The sequence below is a fragment of the Marmota flaviventris genome, chromosome 17 (assembly GCF_047511675.1).
Source record: "Marmota flaviventris isolate mMarFla1 chromosome 17, mMarFla1.hap1, whole genome shotgun sequence".
NCBI classification, from domain to species: Eukaryota; Metazoa; Chordata; class Mammalia; order Rodentia; family Sciuridae; genus Marmota; species Marmota flaviventris.
In genome coordinates, this window is record NC_092514.1 from 24,350,277 (window position 1) to 24,368,632 (window position 18,356).

The 18,356-nt window shown below is 36.5% G+C and overlaps 1 protein-coding gene across 2 annotated transcripts in view; it reads left to right on the plus strand.

Annotated features, from left to right (window-relative positions):
- Myh10 (myosin heavy chain 10) overlaps positions 1-18,356 on the plus strand; it is a 133,907-nt gene that overhangs the window by 47,577 nt on the left and 67,974 nt on the right. For both annotated transcript variants that reach the window (XM_071602901.1, XM_027946819.3), the window contains exons 5-7: positions 819-921; positions 7,085-7,177; positions 17,923-17,986. In XM_071602901.1, coding sequence (XP_071459002.1) covers positions 819-921; positions 7,085-7,177; positions 17,923-17,986 — 260 coding nt within the window. The remainder of the gene's footprint in view (positions 1-818; positions 922-7,084; positions 7,178-17,922; positions 17,987-18,356) is intronic.

An 18,356-nucleotide genomic window follows, 5' to 3' on the forward strand; every position in this document is an offset into this window, starting at 1 on the left:
TCACCAGCTTTATTTATTTGTAAATATGAATCTCATAAAGTGATGGCATTTGTCCCCATTCACCACAAAATTCATTTTTTTCCTCATTTTGACAACCAATTACATAGAGCCTTTGTGCTAACACTTTATAAGGTTATGTGAAAACAAAAAGAAGTTAAGAGAAGCAAATGCAATTATTAACTTGTGAGGCCACAGTCCTTGGGGTCAGAGAACCTGGTGTGCAAGGCCAGCAGCCAGTAGGAAGGTCTTAAGGAGGTCATGTTGGTGCAGAAGAGAGAATTGTCCTTATCTAGTTCAAAGGATGAATCAAGAAGGATTTTAGTGGCTTTGAAGGTCAATGTCAGTAACCAGTGGGCATTCCAAAGTTCCTGTCAGCTCCTTTAAATTAAATCCTCATAATTGAATTGTTTTAGGATTTCGGTTTGCAGTGCTAGATATTTCTGGTGTGGAAGTTGTTTTTTTTTTGTTGTTGTTTGTTTGTTTGTTTTTTTACAAACACTAATAAATTTAAATTTAATTTCTCTGGTGGAAGCTTCTACCCCTAGCAACCAAAAAAAAAAAGAGTAGCGGACATTTTCCTGCCACCTACTAAGGAATCTTTATTTGGGTTTATTTGATTATTTATTTGGGTTTATTTAATCTTTTTTAAAAAAATAATTTCCTAACTACTGCCAGTGAAGTTTTGTTTGTTTATTTGTTTCCTGCTTTTTTTCTTTTTTACTAGTTCTTGTTCTGATTCGGTTCAGTGGTAGCAATTGTAATTTTGGAATGCATGGTCAAGCTTTCTTTAAAACAGCTGATGTTAATATTTCTTTCAGGGGTGAATCAGGTGCCGGAAAGACAGAGAATACTAAGAAAGTCATTCAGTACCTTGCTCACGTTGCTTCTTCACATAAGGGAAGAAAGGACCATAATATTCCTGTAAGTTTTGGCTATGTTGTTGTTTTGTAAACCTTAGTTTTTTTCTTTTAAAATTTTAGAAGTGAACCAAGGAAACACATGTACTCTTTGCACTGCTTTGATTGACAGCTCCCTGGTCGCCCTCTATCCAGCAGCCTTTATTTTCCCCAACTCAAGAGGAGCCAGGCAGCATTCAAGGAAATTGTCCCATGAAATGGGTTTTCTTATAGGGCAAATGAATTATGGCTATGGCTTGAAGCCTAATTTCTTGCAAAGATTTGGTGAGAGTGATTAAAAATTGATGAGCAGTGCTTATGAAGATTTCTTATTTTTCATCCAAAAATAAAAAATAAAAATAAAGTCCTCAAATGTTTTTAGCAGTCTGTGAACTTGCAGAGTAGCCTGGTGCTGCTGCCAAAGGTTATGTGAGGGGAGGGGAGATACATGGGAAGAATCAATGCTAGAAAAGATAGAAATGTAGAATATAAATGCTAGTTATCCTTAATATTTTTAGAGATGCAGGAATGGTACTTGATACAGCCTGAGAGAATGCCAGCCAAAGTGGCCTTCATAGTCCTAAGCTTGCACACTAGCTTGGTGCTTTGGATGTGGCTCCTGCTAGGGAAAGACCCAGACTCGCTAACATTTGCTTATCTGTTTGTAATGAACAGCAGGACTCGCCTAAACCAGTGAAACACCAGGCAAGTGCTTTTCTTTGTGCTTCTTAGTCTAAAGTGTTTGCGCTAATTTGTCTTTAGATTGAGTCTCTTCTAGAAACAAATCCCATCCTTAGTTCTGAATCTATTATTTTTTTAAAAAAACACCTAATTTTGAAAAACTTATTGCTTAGAGCCTTCTTCTTTCCTGAGAAGATGCATGCCATTTTGCTTTACATTTGTTTTCCAGATTAATTTTAATATTTATTTGCCCTTTTATCATGACATTGAACTGCATGTTTATGAAGCCTATAAATTTATGGTTTCATCTAGCAAATACTAGCTGGTATTATCTAATACTTCTGAAACTCATGGGAACTTAGCTTTGTGCCACACATTAAATTTTGAAATCGGGGTCCAACTTTAAAAGTTGTACCTTTAGGGTTAATAAATTTCTAATCTGTTAAAGTTTTGTGGCATTGAATAGTTTCTGCCTATATATGTTTTAACCTAAAAACCTCATTGTAATTGATACACAAAATAAGTTAGACTTTTCTTTGTGCTGGGCAATTAGTGGAGGAGTGTAATTCTTCCTAATTATCAGATGCCTTGCCTGCCCTTTAGCTCCACATTCTGACATTGACCAAATTCTGACATTGACCAAACTGTGAACTGAAGCAGGACCTCCATTTCCTGTTTCCTGGGAGGAGGGGAAGGCAGAACCAAGCCAGATCCTTAGATAGAGTGGGACGTCTGGCCTTGGATGTAATCTTTTCCCTAACATGGAAATGGTTTTGGTTTTCTGTCTTCCACAAGTTATGAAGCTAATATAAAGTGAGAAGCAATAATGTTGAGTTGTAGAAATGATTTATTGATATAAAGGAATGCTCATACATACTTTAAGGAACCATCAGAGATACTGAGGTTTTCAGATATCTTTCTTAAAATTTTTAAGAAATCATCAGACACTGAAGCTGTACTAGACCTATGAAGGCCTGTGATGTTCTCTTGCTCCTTTAACTGCATTTCGGGCCAGGAATATAAATTGGAAGGGTTAGTGAAATAATCATTATCCTATGGGATATTCTTTGCCAGTTAAAGAGGGAAAATCCAGACCAGAAACCAGCTTTTCATTGCGCTTCAGAGGTACATGCTGTATGGCCTCTTAATCTGTACTTAAGAGTGCAGATTAAATAAGTGACATACAGATTTAGGTTTTCTGAATCATCTATGGAGCACAGGAGCCATTATTGTTGACATTTTGTTTCGATGTCATTTTAAACGACAGTGGATCCCTGTGTATGTGAGTAGCATGCCTCCCCCTTGATTTTACTGTGGGCTCAGTCAGCCCTTGGGAAGCAAATTCTCCCCAAGAAGGCAACCGCTGCTTTGGGCCTGGCTTCGCTGCCATAGCTGATATGCATGTTGTGCTGCATGCGTCGCTGTGCACAGAATACCTGAGGCTGCCTTTCCAGAGTTTATTTTGATAGTAGTCTAATCAAGTAGTAGCTGTGGTGATGTTTTTAGAAATACAGCCGGAAGAATACTGGTTCTCAATTCATTTTTCTTCTCCAATCCACCTAAGGAATATGGGACAGTCATTCCCATAGGGGAGAATGTCCTGTCAGGAAATTATTTCTCCCTGCTAGTTGTCCCTGCTCATGACTTGCTCACCCCATTTTGAGAACTACTGCCTTAAAGTAATGTGGAAAGTCTGTACAGTTATCCCTGTTATTTGAGGGACCTTGGTTCCAGGGCCCCCATCCTACCCCATCAGTTACCAAAATTCTTAGATGCTCAAGTCCCTTATATAAAATAATATAGTGCAAGCCAATAAAAAAGTGAACAAATGATTTAAAAACAAATAAAAATAAAATAATGTAGCGTTTGCATAGAACCTGTGCACAACCTCCCCTATGCTTTAAATCACTTCTAGATTACATATAATATCTAATGCAATGTAAATGCTATTTCAATAGTTGTTACACTGTATAGTTTCGGGAATAATGAGGAAAAAAGTCTGTACATATTCAATAAGGATACGTTGTTTTTCCTGAAAGTTTTCAATCTGCATTTGGTTGAACCTATGGGTATAAAACCCCACAGAAGGCCAACTGTACATTGCAAGGGTTCTGTTTCTTCTGGTTGGTTTTATTCCACAGGTTTGTGGAACTTTATATACAAAACAGCCATTTGTATACATTTCTAGCATTTTATCACTACACAGTAGTATGAATTGTTAAAACAAAGGGGAAGGGATTTCTGGGTTCCCTGTTTTGTCAGGCATTTATTTATTTATTTATTTACTTACTTACTTACTTGCTCATTCATTTTCAAAACAGTTTTATTGAAATATAATTCACACATCATACACTTCACCCATTTAAAGCATACATTTTAATGTTTTTAGTATGCAATTCAGTTATCATCAAAATTAATCTTAGAATGTTTTCATTATCCCAAAAGAAACCCTGTAATGAGTTCCCTTCCCATTTCCCCCAGCCCTTGGCAACCCCTAATCTATTTTCTGTCTTTATGAATTTGCACATTCTGGATATTTCATATAAGTAGATCATACAATAGATGGTCCTCTTTTTTTTTTTTTTATCATGGGTGTTGTGTGTGTGTGTGTTGCTAAGGGACTGAACCCAGGGCTTCATGCATGCTAGGCAAGCACTCTTCCACTGAGGTGCATCCCAAGCACATAGGAGATCTTTTCCAATTGATTTTTCACTTAACATAATTCAGGGTTCATCCACATTATAGCATGTGTAAGTGCTACCTTCATTTTAAGGCCTAATAATATTCCATTGTAGTCAATATGTCATTTTATTTATGCATTTACCAGTTGATGGACATTGGGATTGTTTTGCTCTTTTGGACCATTATGGTTAATGCTGTGAATGTTTAGGTCCACACTTTTGTGTGGACATATATGTTTTCATTTTCTCTCGTGTATCTTCCTAGTGGAATTGCTGGATCTCATGCTGATTTTGACATTTTTAGGAACTGCTGAGCTATTTATTAAAAGACTGTTGGATTTTGCATGTACGCTAGCAACATATGAGAGCTGCCGTTTCTCATATCCTTATCAACACAAGGCATTGTTTTTTTAAACCATCCTGGTTGTGCACTCATTCTCTGATGCTTATCTATAAAACTTCATCTTAATTTCAAAAATCTGAACAAATAAAAGAGAAATCAATTTTCAGGGTTAAAGTCACAATACTTAAGAAGTAAACTTTAAGCAAACATTCAACTATGAACTTGTGGTTTACTTTTTATAACAAAATTGAAATCTTCCTTGGCTGTATGCCCTTAGTGCCCACCAGCTGAGTGCAAGCAGGGACACTGCCACCTTTATTCGTGATAATCTGGTAGAGTTTGTTGCACCTCCAAAGCCTCAACCCAGGGCAATTTCATAGCAGATTTGAAAATGAGTCTTTCAAAACTGAACTATCCCCCTCAGAATGTAGCTACCTCTAGGGAATATTAAAGGAGGGATATGCATTATTTGCTTTACTTCTAATTTAGGGAGACACCTTAAGAAAAGATCATGAAAGTCTTTTAATTATGATTTGGCAGGATGGCATCTAACTTTGAGGAATTCATGTTCTAAGCCTTTGCTCTAACAGTGGCCATTTAAAGGTAATGCCACTCTTACCAGAATTTCAGGGTTGATGCTCTACATCAGCCATGATCTATATCAACTTAATACAAATTGAATTGGTTTAAAAAAAAAAAAAAGCCTGGGCATGGCTTTAGAGGCTGAAACAATTGATGAAAAGTCAATATACCATAGTCTGCAAGATTCTAGTTGTGGGCACACTGATAGAAGTGACCAGTGACTTCCAGGGAAAAGGCAGTGTGTCCTGTCACAGAGTAGTAGACATTCTTAGTGGTGCTCTCAGCCATCAGAATTGGTTCAGGATGTCATGTTTAATAAAGTTGGACAGCCTGAATGTTTTAGGGAGATTTATGTAATAGGCAAGTGTTTGTAAGTCAGTAAACTGAAAGATTTACTGTACAAGGAAAAAATTCTCTAATGCCCAGAATGTGAAGCAGTACTGCATAATGACTTCACATGGCACAAGGTTCTTAACAGGACTGGCTCCTGACTGGTTTCAGCTGAACACGGTTATGGACTACAGTTAAGACCTGTGACAATCTGGGCAATCCAGATGAAGCATCCGTAGCATGTCTCCAGTATGAGTGCCCCACCTTTCCATCTGCTTGATAGAGCCCAAACCAGAGCCTGGATACTGATGCTGAGATCTTTACTTGGTCTCATTAATGTCCAGATCCATTAGAATGGAAGTAATAGCCTGACATATATTTGTACCTGTTTGGGGATTGGATAGTAGTGCAATGCTTCACACAACAAATATCCACTAATTTAAAATTTACATGTGGTTCTTTATGTTCCACATTTTTTTTGCTTAGAGAATGATATTTTCTTTTTTTTTAATATTTATTTTTTAGTTGTGGTTGGACACAATACCTTTATTTTATTTATTTATTTTTATGTGGTGCTGAGGATCGAACCCAGGGCCTCGCGTGTGCTAGGCGAGTGCTCTACCGCTGAGCCACAACCCCAGCCCGAGAATGATATTTTCTATTTATTTTTTTTCTTTAGATACTGTGGGCATTTTAAATTATAGGGGTAAGGTTTGTGTTTGGAAAAAGCAGATTTATTTAGGTCATAAAAGATAATTCTGAAATTACATTCCAGAAATACAACATCACTTTCTAATGCTTTCCTCCTCCAGAAATGTCATCATGCTTTCTCACAGAGCTTTCTGTTATGTTTCATAATTAAAACACATATTAATATACTTGCATCTTTTGTTTATAAAAATCTGTTTTCTAGTCTAATTTGCATATAAATATACTGACTAAAGCAAACATTATACCAAATGCTCTATACATAACCTTTTAAATTTGAGCAAGTGAGTATCTTGCCATCTTTGCCAACCTCTGAGAGTTAAGGTGAGGAATGGCCCTGTCTACATCATTGAGATATTAGGTGAAACCCTTGGAAAGATGGAAGGTCTTACACTAATACAGTAGTAATTATTAACTTAGCCACCTTCAGTGTTTCGAACAAGGCAGAGCAAAAAATAAACAGAAGTGTAAGTGTTAATATGTTCTTGATTGAGGTATCGTGCTAAATTTAATTTCACAGAGACCGGTTGATTTGCTTTGTTTTCACAGTTCTCTGCCTAGTTTACGTGCCCGTGTTTAAGCTGATTTCTGGTCAGTGTGACATTTTCTTCTCCTGTGACCACTTTCTGGATGTTGATTTTTTTTTTTTTTTAGCAGAACCCATTAGCATAACTAGGACTGAGAAGCCATAAAAAGTTGCTGGATGGCAAAATGAAAGGACTGAGGAAGAGAGGCAGTTTTTGTGGGTGTCCCTCCCCCTTTTCTTTTTTCCCTGAGGACTGGAATAAAGACCTTAGATTAACATACATCTGTTTTTATTTATGTGTGTGTATGTGTGTGTGTGTGTGTGTGATGTCTTACAGGGGGAACTTGAACGGCAGCTTTTGCAAGCAAATCCAATTCTGGAATCATTTGGAAATGCGAAGACTGTGAAAAATGATAACTCATCTCGTTTCGTAAGTTTAAAAGCACCAGAAACTTAATTCCTCAGATTTCTAGTTAAATATCTACTGTGATTAAGCAAATGAATTGATTTTTCTCTTCCTGTCAAGAAAAGGCAGACAGATGTAGCAAAATTTTCTAGTAACCACATTTAGAAAAAAGGAAATAAAAAAGTAATGGGAAAATAATTTAATCATATTACATAGCAGTATGTAGCCATTTATATTACTGTAACCTCTCTGAACCTGTTTCTTTATCTTTGATGATAACACCCCTTGTGGGGTTGGTGTGGCAATAAAAGGGTTGTGCATTTTTGAGTCCTTAGCATAGCAATAGGCATAATAAGTGTTCAATAAACAAAGTTGGTATTAAACGTAGTAAATTATCTTTGTCACATCTTGCTATTTCTATAGGATATCAGCTACTAGTAATTCTCATTAGACATTTTTCTTAGCTATTCAACTATTTCAATTCCTTGAAGATTCTTCTTTTTTCCTCAGTTTGACTAGGCATAGTCTTTTACCCGAGGATATTATCATATTATCTGTGAGATTTCAATGTTCAACTATTTCTACTGAAGTTGTTCAACTCAATTCTACTATTTTTCTCATCATCATCTGAAGTATTGATAAAAGTCTTAGAAGGTCAGGAAAAATGAGAATTGAATTTCAATGACTCTTTGGAAGTTTTTGGAAACCTGGTATCATTGTGACATACTTTTAAAAACTGGACATATAAAGTCATGAACCGCATATTAATTTTTTGGTAGTGTGGTTTCCCTGTCTATTAGAAGTGACCTAATTATCTCTGAGGACCCAGTGAGCACAAAGGTAGCCAGAAACCGTCTATTAGTTTTTAAGGCTGTCATAAAAAAGAACCACTAACTGGGTAGATCAGACTGCAGAGACTTATTTTCCCACATTCTGGAAGACAGAAGTCTCAGATCAAGGTATCAGTGGGGTGTGGTTTCTTCTGAGGCCTCCTTTCCATGTCTTATAAATGAATGTCACCTCCCTATGTTTTCATAGGGTCTTTCTTCTGTGTGTCCATGTCCTAATCTCTTGTGAAGACACCAGTCTGTTGGGTTAGGATCCAGCCTAATGATCTCATTTTGACTTTTCTTTAACAACCCCCACTCTAAAGTCAGCTTCAACATGTGACTTTTGGGGGAGACCATTCAACCCGCCCACCTTCAGAAGTAGCAGTAATACAAGAGACTTTTGCATTATAGAAGGAAAAGGTACCTGTTTGTTTAAAATATCGTTCATTCCTAGAGGATAATATCTAAAGATTCACTTAGGATCGGATCCTAAGTGCATTTAATAGTTATCTTAGCCCAAGTCGAGTAAAGAACGTTCCTGTGTCAGTAGGAGGCACACCAGTGACTTTGGATTTATAAGCAATCTTAGGAAACTGAGCTGCTTTTCATGTCCCTGTCTTTCCCCTGGATCTTTCCTGTTGAGTCTGAGCCACAATTAAATTTTAAATTCTTCCTACTGAAAAGCCCTGTGTTTAGTGGCTATGTCATGAGATGGGAGAAACAGTGAGCTTCCAACGTTGGTATGTAAATCTCCATGAAAATTTTCAAGGACTTTTTCATGGAAAATCCTTTTATTTTACCGCATATCAAGTTACCCATGTATTCTGATTTTTTTTATCCCCAAACCACACTCTGAATTCAGGAGAAATCATTTTTGTGCCCAGTTGTCTCATTTTTGCCTGGAAAAGATAAATATGTTAAGCCATATTTCTGTCCTTTGGTAAATAATGTAATGATTCTGTTACCAAATGGCAAGGATTTATCTACTTGGCAAAGTGTGTTTCTACTCATTAATTTGGGGTTTGGAACAGATATAAAGTATTCTATATTTGTTATCTATTGCTAGTAACAAATGAACTAAAACCCATGGCTTAAAACATTTCATATCTCATAGTTTCTATATGTCAGAAATTTAGTAGCAGTTTAGCTAGGTCTTTCTGGCTCAGCCTCTCAAGACATTGTTGATTAGAGCTGTCGTCATAAGAAGTTCTGATTGAGGTTAGAGGATGATCTTCCAAGCTTTCTCAGGTAGCTTTTGGCAAGAGTCCCCAGTTCCTCACAACTGTGGCTGGAAGCCTTAGTTCCTCATCTTGTAGGCCTCCCTGCAGGGCTCTTTGAGTGTTCTCATGACATGGCAGCTGGCTTCCCAGGGCTAGCGATCCAAGAGAAGGCAAGACAGAAGCAAGACTCGGTATCTTTTATGACCCTGCCTTGGAGGTCATGTATCATCGCTCTTGTATTTATGGGTTACACAAACCAAGCCTGCACTGTGTGGAAAGGGACTGTACAGGGTGTGAGTGCCAAAGGTGGGGATCTTGGAGACCATCTTGGGAACTGGCTATCATGAATCCTTAGCAGGATCTCCAGCATTGACATATAAGAGCTTTTTAATCTACAATTAGCATCACTCTACATGGTTCTTAATTGGGGTGGCGGGGGGGGGGGGGGGCTTCTCAGGGGATGTCTGGGGACATTTTTTGTTCAGTTGTGGGGAAGGGCAGTGGTGTGCTCTGGCATCTGGTGTGTAGAGGAAAGGGATGCTGCTAAACATTCTACGATGCACCAGACAGTCCCTACAACAGAGAATTACCCAGCCCTGAGTGTCACTTATGCCAAGGTTGCAAAACTGTGCTCTCAATTGTTCCTTCAAGTTACAGCCCAAACTAAGGTGATAACTTTTTGCAATTATTTACAAAGTAATAACATGAGTTTGACTAATACTTGTTATTTATGCTTCCTACTCCAAAGGTTGATATAAATAATTCTGGTAGAAACCTGTTTTATATTTTGCTATTAGGAAGAGTCTCTGAGATTGTTTTGTAACCACCTGCAGCAGGAAAAGAGCAAGAATTAGCCATCTGATCTAAGTTCCCAGCCTTTTTCAGCCATGTACCACCTTCCAAAGTGCTTGCACTACTATATGATAACCTTTAAGTATGCTATATGTAAAAGATATATTAAAGGCTGATTTTTGTTTCTATAGGAAAAAAATTTTTTTTTTAAATTAGGCAATGTTCTCAGAGCTATTCATTCAAACAACAAACGGGCTAGGTTGTGGCTCAGTAGTAGAGCATTTGCCTTGCACGTGTGAGGTACGACCGGGTTCTATCCTCAGCACCACATATAAATAAATAAAGGTATTGTGCCCGTCCAAAACTAAAAAGACTTTTTTTTTAATTCAAGAAAAAAAGCAACAACAATCAAACAAGAAACAAGGGTTGATTTTGAAGGCTTGTTAATTCTTACAAGGTCAACTTTTATCGATGTATATAGAATTTTTTTTTAAATGGTTTAGTAGTTGGTTTCTATTATTATCATAAAGCTTTAACTATACAACACTCAAATGAGTAGTTGATTTTAGTAGTTTCATAAAAAAATAGTAATAATTCCACTGATTGGATAATGTTCAGTTAAAATATCCCTTTAGAGTTCTCTATGGGTGTTGCCAGTGCTTTGGTTCTCAGCAGATTTGGCAGTAACCAATGTTGACTCACTTTTTAAATTAAATTGTGTGTAATTTTGACTTTTGATTTATTGTGCAGTTCAATTAATTCTTAAGTATCTTTTCTTTACCAAGCAACTGGGCTGCTTACTTGATATCTCCACTTGGATGTCTAGTAGATTTCACAAATTTAACATACCCTAAATGGAATTTTTTTTTTTTTTTCAAAATTTGTTCCTTTATGTCTTAGGTCAATAAATAATACCATCAGATCACTCAATTGCTTCAACTTAAAACACAGCACAGGCCTAGGAAGATAAAATACCTAGGGATCATCTTTGATTCAACCTTTTTCTCATGGCTCATCTCCTAGCTGGCAGTGAATCCAGTTGGTTTCTAGAATGTGTTTCAAATCTGTCTACATTTCTCCTTCTCCTAACTACCTCGTCTAAAACCTATTCCAATTTCCTAAATTATTCCCACCACAGTGTTCTGTGTATGTCCCTAGCAGCACTGATAACCCGCTTATTTATTATCTCTGCCATGAGGATGTGAGATCTCTGACAGTAAGGACTTTGCCTTATTCTCCTCAGTGTCCCTAGTTCCCAGCACCATGCCTCAAACATGCAAGGACATAGTAGGTGTATTTATGGGATTCATTTAGTTAAAATCTGATTGCCTACTAAGTGCCAGATATTCTAGGCCTGCAGAATGTATCAGTGGGCAAACTAAAGCCCCTGGCCTCTTAGGGTTCACCTTCTTTTTGGCTTTCATGTTATTTTATTTTCATAGTCCTGGGGAGCAAACCCAGCGCATGCTAGGCAAGTGCTCTACCACTGAGCTTCATCTCCAGTCCTGATTTTAACTTTAATATGTTTTTGATGACATGCCATGATGCAAGGTTGTGCTCACCTCTGAGAGCGTCCGTACCCCAGTTTTAGGAGCATGGGTAGGAGTCATGTGGGAACCAGTGGCTTCATGGACAGGCTGGCCCTTGAATTGAAATTGGTGTCATACAGACAGAGTAATGTGATGTTGAAAAATGAATTGTGTGTACAATGAGATTTCATGCAGTCATTATTTACAAGCCACATGCTTGCAGTGAAAATATTTGAAACTATAAACTCCATAAGCTTTAGAAGCCATTTGGTTCCATTTCTTTGATCTGATATAGACAACTAATTTCCTGAAGAATATCTTTTCTTTCAAAGATGCTAGCATATGGTTTGTGTTAAAGGGGGATTCTTTAGAAGAGCATTACCCGTATGAAAATAATCGTTCACAGTTAGTCCTGTTCTCTGTTTATGAGAAGTAAAATGCATTCCAGATGGAGGAGATTTATGTAAAATGAATGTCTCATAATGAAACTTTAAAAACAGGGACTTCAATTTCAAAATGATTGTTTGGATCAACAGATACATCTCTCCTCAAAGTCTTAATCAGAATCACTTTCTCTGTTTGTACAGATCCTTTTTGTTTTTGCAAACCCACCTATGCCAGTTTCACAATTTCCATCTATTGTGTGCCTTTTGATAGATAATTAGGCCCTGATAGTTGTAGTTTGGTAAAGCCTGTAGGTATATCTCCTCCCTCCAGTTTGACTCCCAGGTTATAATGAAAGCAAGTGGGAATTCTCACCCTCACATGCACTTATTAGTAAGTAGACGCTAAAAATAAGTGTAAAATTTGTGTAAGGTAAATGCAGCTCAGTTCTAAGTACTCTGCTCAAAGTTTTTTATCCCTCAAAGATCTACCAAAGCACGTGTGATAATATCAGAAAGATTATGGTCTGCACCATAATCTGCAACCAGATCAGAGGCTGCACATAGCTTGGGAGAGCCCAGCCTTCAGCAGCACAGCCTCCTGGGCCTGCCTGAATCTAAACACCTTGTTTTGCCAGAGTGGGGAGGCTCTGGATATTTCTAACCAGCCAGTCAGCGTCTCTTAATGCCACTCATGTTGCCTCAGTAATTTCTAATATCCATTATTCTAAGTAACAATTCACATTAAAACTCATTTTACAAATAACAAAGCTTCTGGTGTGGTTCCGAGATTAAGATAGCTGAAGCATTTAAGGTAGCCATCTGGCCGGTGGATTAAATGCTAGCTAATTACCCCTGGAACGGTTTTCCGTTTAGGGCAAATGGCTGGCTCCAGAATGGAGATGAAAACAAATAATTCCCTCTCTATGCTAAAACATCTTAAAGTAAATTATCAGCTCATATGACAGTTTCAGTAACAAATTAGGAAGGGAAAAAACATTTTCAGAATGTGAAAGTAACCTGCATTGCCTTTGTATTAAATCGCCAACTAACCAATAATCTAGGTTTAGTTTTTATGGATATGTTGTAATCACCCCAGAAAACGATAGCAATTCAGAACAAATGAAACTGAATAATCTTATTTTCTTTATAATACCAAAGTATTAAATATCCAGGTTGTTCTTTTGCACCTTTTAAATGAAGTGTTAACATTTGCATTTTAGGCCTGGAGGCACAGCCCCTGGGTAAAGAGTCTGCCAGAGTGCAGGAGACCCTGGGCCCCATAGTACATAAATAAATCTATGTTTTCTATAGAGGGAGAGAGAATTCTGCTTGTCTTGCTATTCAGAACACTTAGAGTAAGTGTATGGTCTCAGTTCTTGTATTGCAACACAGTCAAACTGAAAGTAGAATTAATATTTAATGTTGTATTCCCCCCGCCTTTTTTTTTTTGTCTTTATTGGTGAGATTCTGGTTGAATATTCTGAGTACCATAATCTAACCTTTATGAAAATCAAATGTGGAGTGGGTATTTTCAGCACAAATTAATTAATTCTTAAAGAGCATTTATTTATTGATTGATCTATTTATTTATTTTAAGAGAGAGAGAATTTTTTAATATTTATTTTTTCAGTTTTCAGTGGACACAACATCTTTATTTTTTTAATGTGGTGCTGAGGATCGAACCCAGCGCCCTGCGCATGCCGGGCGAGCTCATTACCGCTTGAGCCACATCCCCAGCCCGAGCCTTTATTATTAATATGAGAAGGTTTTTAATTTTTTTTAGTTGTAGGTGGACACATGGCCTTTATTTTTATTTATTTATTTTTATGTGGTGCTGAGGATCGAATCCAGTGCCTCACTCGTGCCAGGCGAGCACTCTACCACTGAGCCACATCCCCAGCCCCGAGAGGAAGTTTTTTAACTTACAGATTTTATTCCTCCTCCAAACTCCCCACTAAGGAAAATGAAGAGTCCTATTTGCTCATCTACACAAGTCCTCGACTGTCTCACACTGAAGTGATGTCACATTCTGTGGCCTGCTTTCACCTAATTTGCCACCATGTCCAACATTAAGGGGACTATTTAAACCCTAGATTATTTGAGGATTGTCAGTAAAGTCTTTCTCTTTGGTTCTGAAATTTCACTTTATCATATGTCAAAGCCTTTGGCTCTTTTATCTTATATCTGAGCATAAATGTTGCTTAGCATAGAGGTGATCATTTTTCCACTTTATAAGGTTTTTGTTTTGTTAAAGTGTTTTCAAAACAGAATCAGCTCTAGAGGTTTGGCTTATAACTGAGGCTATTAGTTACTGTATATACTGTTTTCAGAGATACTTGCTTCTTTGGGGCTGTAGAGAAGAAGCAGAGTGGGAACATTATCCTTCCTCCTATATCCTAAACTCTGCCTGCCTCTTTTCACTTACTGTAAGGGATAGAGCAACCACAGTTCTGAAAAGGACATTTGGCTAGGGAGCTGGTGAGAAAGTAAGAGACTTCATTTATTTTTCCAAGTAGGTGACCACATGTCTAAATTATTCTGGAACATTTCTTCATAGGTTACCTATTCAGACGGCCCAAACCCTAATTTTCTGCCATTTCTCCTTTGACTCTAACATTCTTTCCTAATTTTTAATTTTCCATGAACTAAGGGGAAATTAAATTCACTAAATATAAAATGAATAGCATTTAAGTTTAGTTTTAAAGTTAAGAGTTCAAAGTAATCTGTGTAATAAACTTTGTCTTATGGCCCAAATAATTTTTCTTTTTTTTAAATTTTTTAATGTATTTAGAACTTCCGTTTTATTTAAGATGGTAAAGCAAAAGTAAAGACTTGAAAGTTTAAATAGTTATTCTGAGATGTATTCAGTATGAAAGTCAGACAGGTTGGGGAAAGCTGTGTGTTTTACTGGATATAACGAATTTTGTAAGAATTAGATGACACTGTATGATTTTGATTAACCTTTCCGCAGTGTTAAAATGAGAAGTTTGAGAAAGTATTTGCTTGGGCAGTTCTGTTTGCAATGTATCTTTTGCAGCATGAGAATAATAACATTGTCTTTTGACTACTGTCTCTTAAAATAGCAGTTCTTAATTAACTCAATGAGGTATTGTATAGCTGATACAGCTGTTTAAAATTTATAAAGAATTTTAACCCTCACTTACAACATCAGGACCCAATTTTAGTTTTTGTGTTTCTTTCTTGAACAGTTCTAACTGTTCTTATGGACTAGTAGTTTGTTAACTTTGTTCTTTTTTAGGGGTCTTCTAAGAAACAAAGACAAAATATACTTGTTTTTAAAATAAGACAAAATTCATTCTCTTATAATTACCATATAAATCCATTAGACCATTTTATAAAGCAAATATCTGGTATGGAGTATTATTATTTTTTCTGTATCATGAAACGTTTTGCTGTTTCATTATCTAAGGAATTTGTTCATCTTTATCATTATCAACTGTGCTAAAATAAAATTGATTAGAATAATAAGAATAATGGAATTGCCCGGAAGGATATTACTATACCTATTACATCAGCCTTTAGTTTTATGTCCAGCTTTCACGTGGCATAATGTTTTTTAGTCTAGCCATATTGTTGGGTTCAATCACTGGTTTGTTCATTTTTATTGCTGAATAATAGTCCATTGTATAAATAGGCCACAATTTTTTATTTTTACACAGGTTGATGGGCATTTGGTTATTTCTAATTGGGGACTATTAGAAAATAAAGTGGCTATGAATGTGCAAGTTTGGGTGCACACATGTTTATCTCTCTGGGGTAATTAAAGAGTAGGATTGCTCAGTCATATGGTAACCATGTTTGACTTTATAAGAAACTGGGCAAATTTCTTCTGTAGGAACAGTTTTTCATCCTCACCAGGGTTGTATGAGAGTTCTCTGGTTGTACTGTATCCTTGCTGGTCTTTCTTTAAAATTATAGCCATCCTGGTTGATATGTAGGGGTATTTCATTGTGGCCATTTGAATTTGGATTTCTCTCATTACTCATAATATTGAGCATCTTCTCTTAAATTTATTGACTTCTTTTTTTTTTTTTTTTGGTAGTAGGGATTGAATTTAGGGATGCTTAACCACTGAGCCACATCCCCAGCCTGTTTTTATTTTTTTATTTTGAGACAGGGTCTTGCAAAGTTGTTATGGACTTGCTGAGTTTCTGAAGCTGGATTTCTAACTTGCAATCCTCCTGCTTCAGCCTCCCAGGCCACTAGGATTACAGGCATGCACCACCCTGCCCAGCCCCATTATATTCTTTGATGATATATCTATTTAAATCTTTCATCTAATTTTTTTACTAGTTTGTCTTACTATTGAGTTGTGAGAGGTCTTTTTATATTATGGGAACAAGTCCTTCAAATATTCTCTTTCAGTCTGAGGCTTCTCTTTTCATTTTCTTTACAGGGTCCTTTGAAGAACAGAAATGTTAAGTTTGAATAAACCCACCTTATCATGTTTAAAAATTTGATGGTTCACTCTTTTTACTTTGTGAGAAATCCTTGTTTAAAACTTCAGTCATAAAGATTTTCTTTTGTTTTCTTTAGGAAGTGTTATAGTTTTAGCTCATGTTTGGATCTATGATATATTTTGAGTTAATATTTTTATATATAATGTGAGGTAAGGGTCTATGCTTTGTTTGTTTATTTTGCTTCATTTTGCCTATTTTCATGCACCATTTATTGAAAATCCTTCACCTATTAAATAACCTTGGCATCCGTACTGAAAATGAATTGACCTTATATGGATAGTCTGCTTTTGAACTCTGTTCTCTTCTTGTTGTTTATTTTTATTTTTTTTGGTACTGGAGATTGAACCCAAGGATACTTTAATACGAAGCTTCACTAAGTTGTAGAGGGTCTCACTCAGTTGGGGAAACTGACCTCCAACTTGCAATCCTCCTGCCCCAGCCTCCCAAATCACTAGGATTACAGGCATGTGGCCACCATGCCTGACTCTGTTCTGTTCTGTTAATCTGTTTCTCTGTCCTTATACCAATATCACATCATCCTAATAAATTTATAGCGTTTTGAAATCAAGTAGTAGAAGTCCTTCAACTCTGCTTCTCTTTCTCAAAATTATGATTACTCTAATAAGTCATCTTCATTTTCCCTCAAATTTTAGAATGAGCCTGTTAATTTCCTCAAAAGGAGCCCTCCAAACCCTCAACTGTTCTCGTGGTCATATGGTTACTAGGATCAGCCCTTCTTAACAGTCTCAGAATAAGCCATCTTGATCATGTTTCTTCGTTTTATAAAGTGTTTAATTTGGGCTTTAAAGTTATATTTGTGAGTTAGGTATATTTGCTTTCTTTTTCTTTTTTTTTTTTTTTTTTTGTGCTATCTCTAACAATTTGGGCTTTTCTTTTACTTTTTGGGGAGTGCTATCTTTTACCAATTAGGGTACTCAGTGTTATGAAAACTTTATAAAATGAACTATGAAATAATTACTTTCTTTTTCCCTGAGACAGCTATATAGTAAGGGAGTCAAATGTTCCTTTAAAATATTGTCAAAACTCTTTCACAAAACCAATCGAGCATTTTAAAAGAAATAATTGGTTTTGTCATTATTATTATGGCCTATTTCAATTTTCTCATATTTTTTTCTTGAATGAATTTCTATTTTCCTAAGAAATCATCTATATTAATCATATTTTTGACGAGACTGGAATAGTATTCTTTTAAAGCTATTAAAATCTTCTATCTCAGATTACTTAGAAAAGCTTTTAAATCTGTAAATGACTAGTGTTCATTACTCTCTTTGTGTTAACATTTCTAGTTTTATTTTGTTATAGCCTGGGAAGGTGATCTTTGTCTTATTGTTGATTTTTTGATACTTATTGGAGCTTTTTTTTTTTTATTTGAAACAGTATATAAGATCTATTTTGGTAGCCAATTTATGGGTGGGTCCAGGGAAGGACACATTTTCTTATGATTTCAATAATCTCAGATCATTAGTGTTCTTGTTTATTTTCAATTTTCTTTTTTTACATTTATTTTCAGGGAAAGTTTATTCGGATCAACTTTGATGTAACTGGCTATATTGTTGGGGCCAACATTGAAACATGTATCCTTTTTCATAATTGCTTTGTCCAAAATAAGGACCCAGTCTTTCCACAGCCCCACAGCAACCCTGGGTGACGTCATCCCACTGTGCAGGTGAGAAGACTCACCCCGGAGACAGTAGGACATGGGCAAAGGCTTTCAGCTACTGCATGTGAACTCGAGTAGTGTGGATATTGTTGTTGATAATTGTTAAAGCCATGTCCCAACCTGTGGGCCCAGGGAGGCGGAGAGCCCCATGGCCTGTGTGGTGAGGCATTTAGGTGAGTGTTACTGCAGCTACACAGCAGCTATTGTCATGGTCACCGTGTTTTACCATCTGCCTCTAATCTTAGTAGGATAAACATGTACGCAGCAAAACAAGCCTTGTAAGA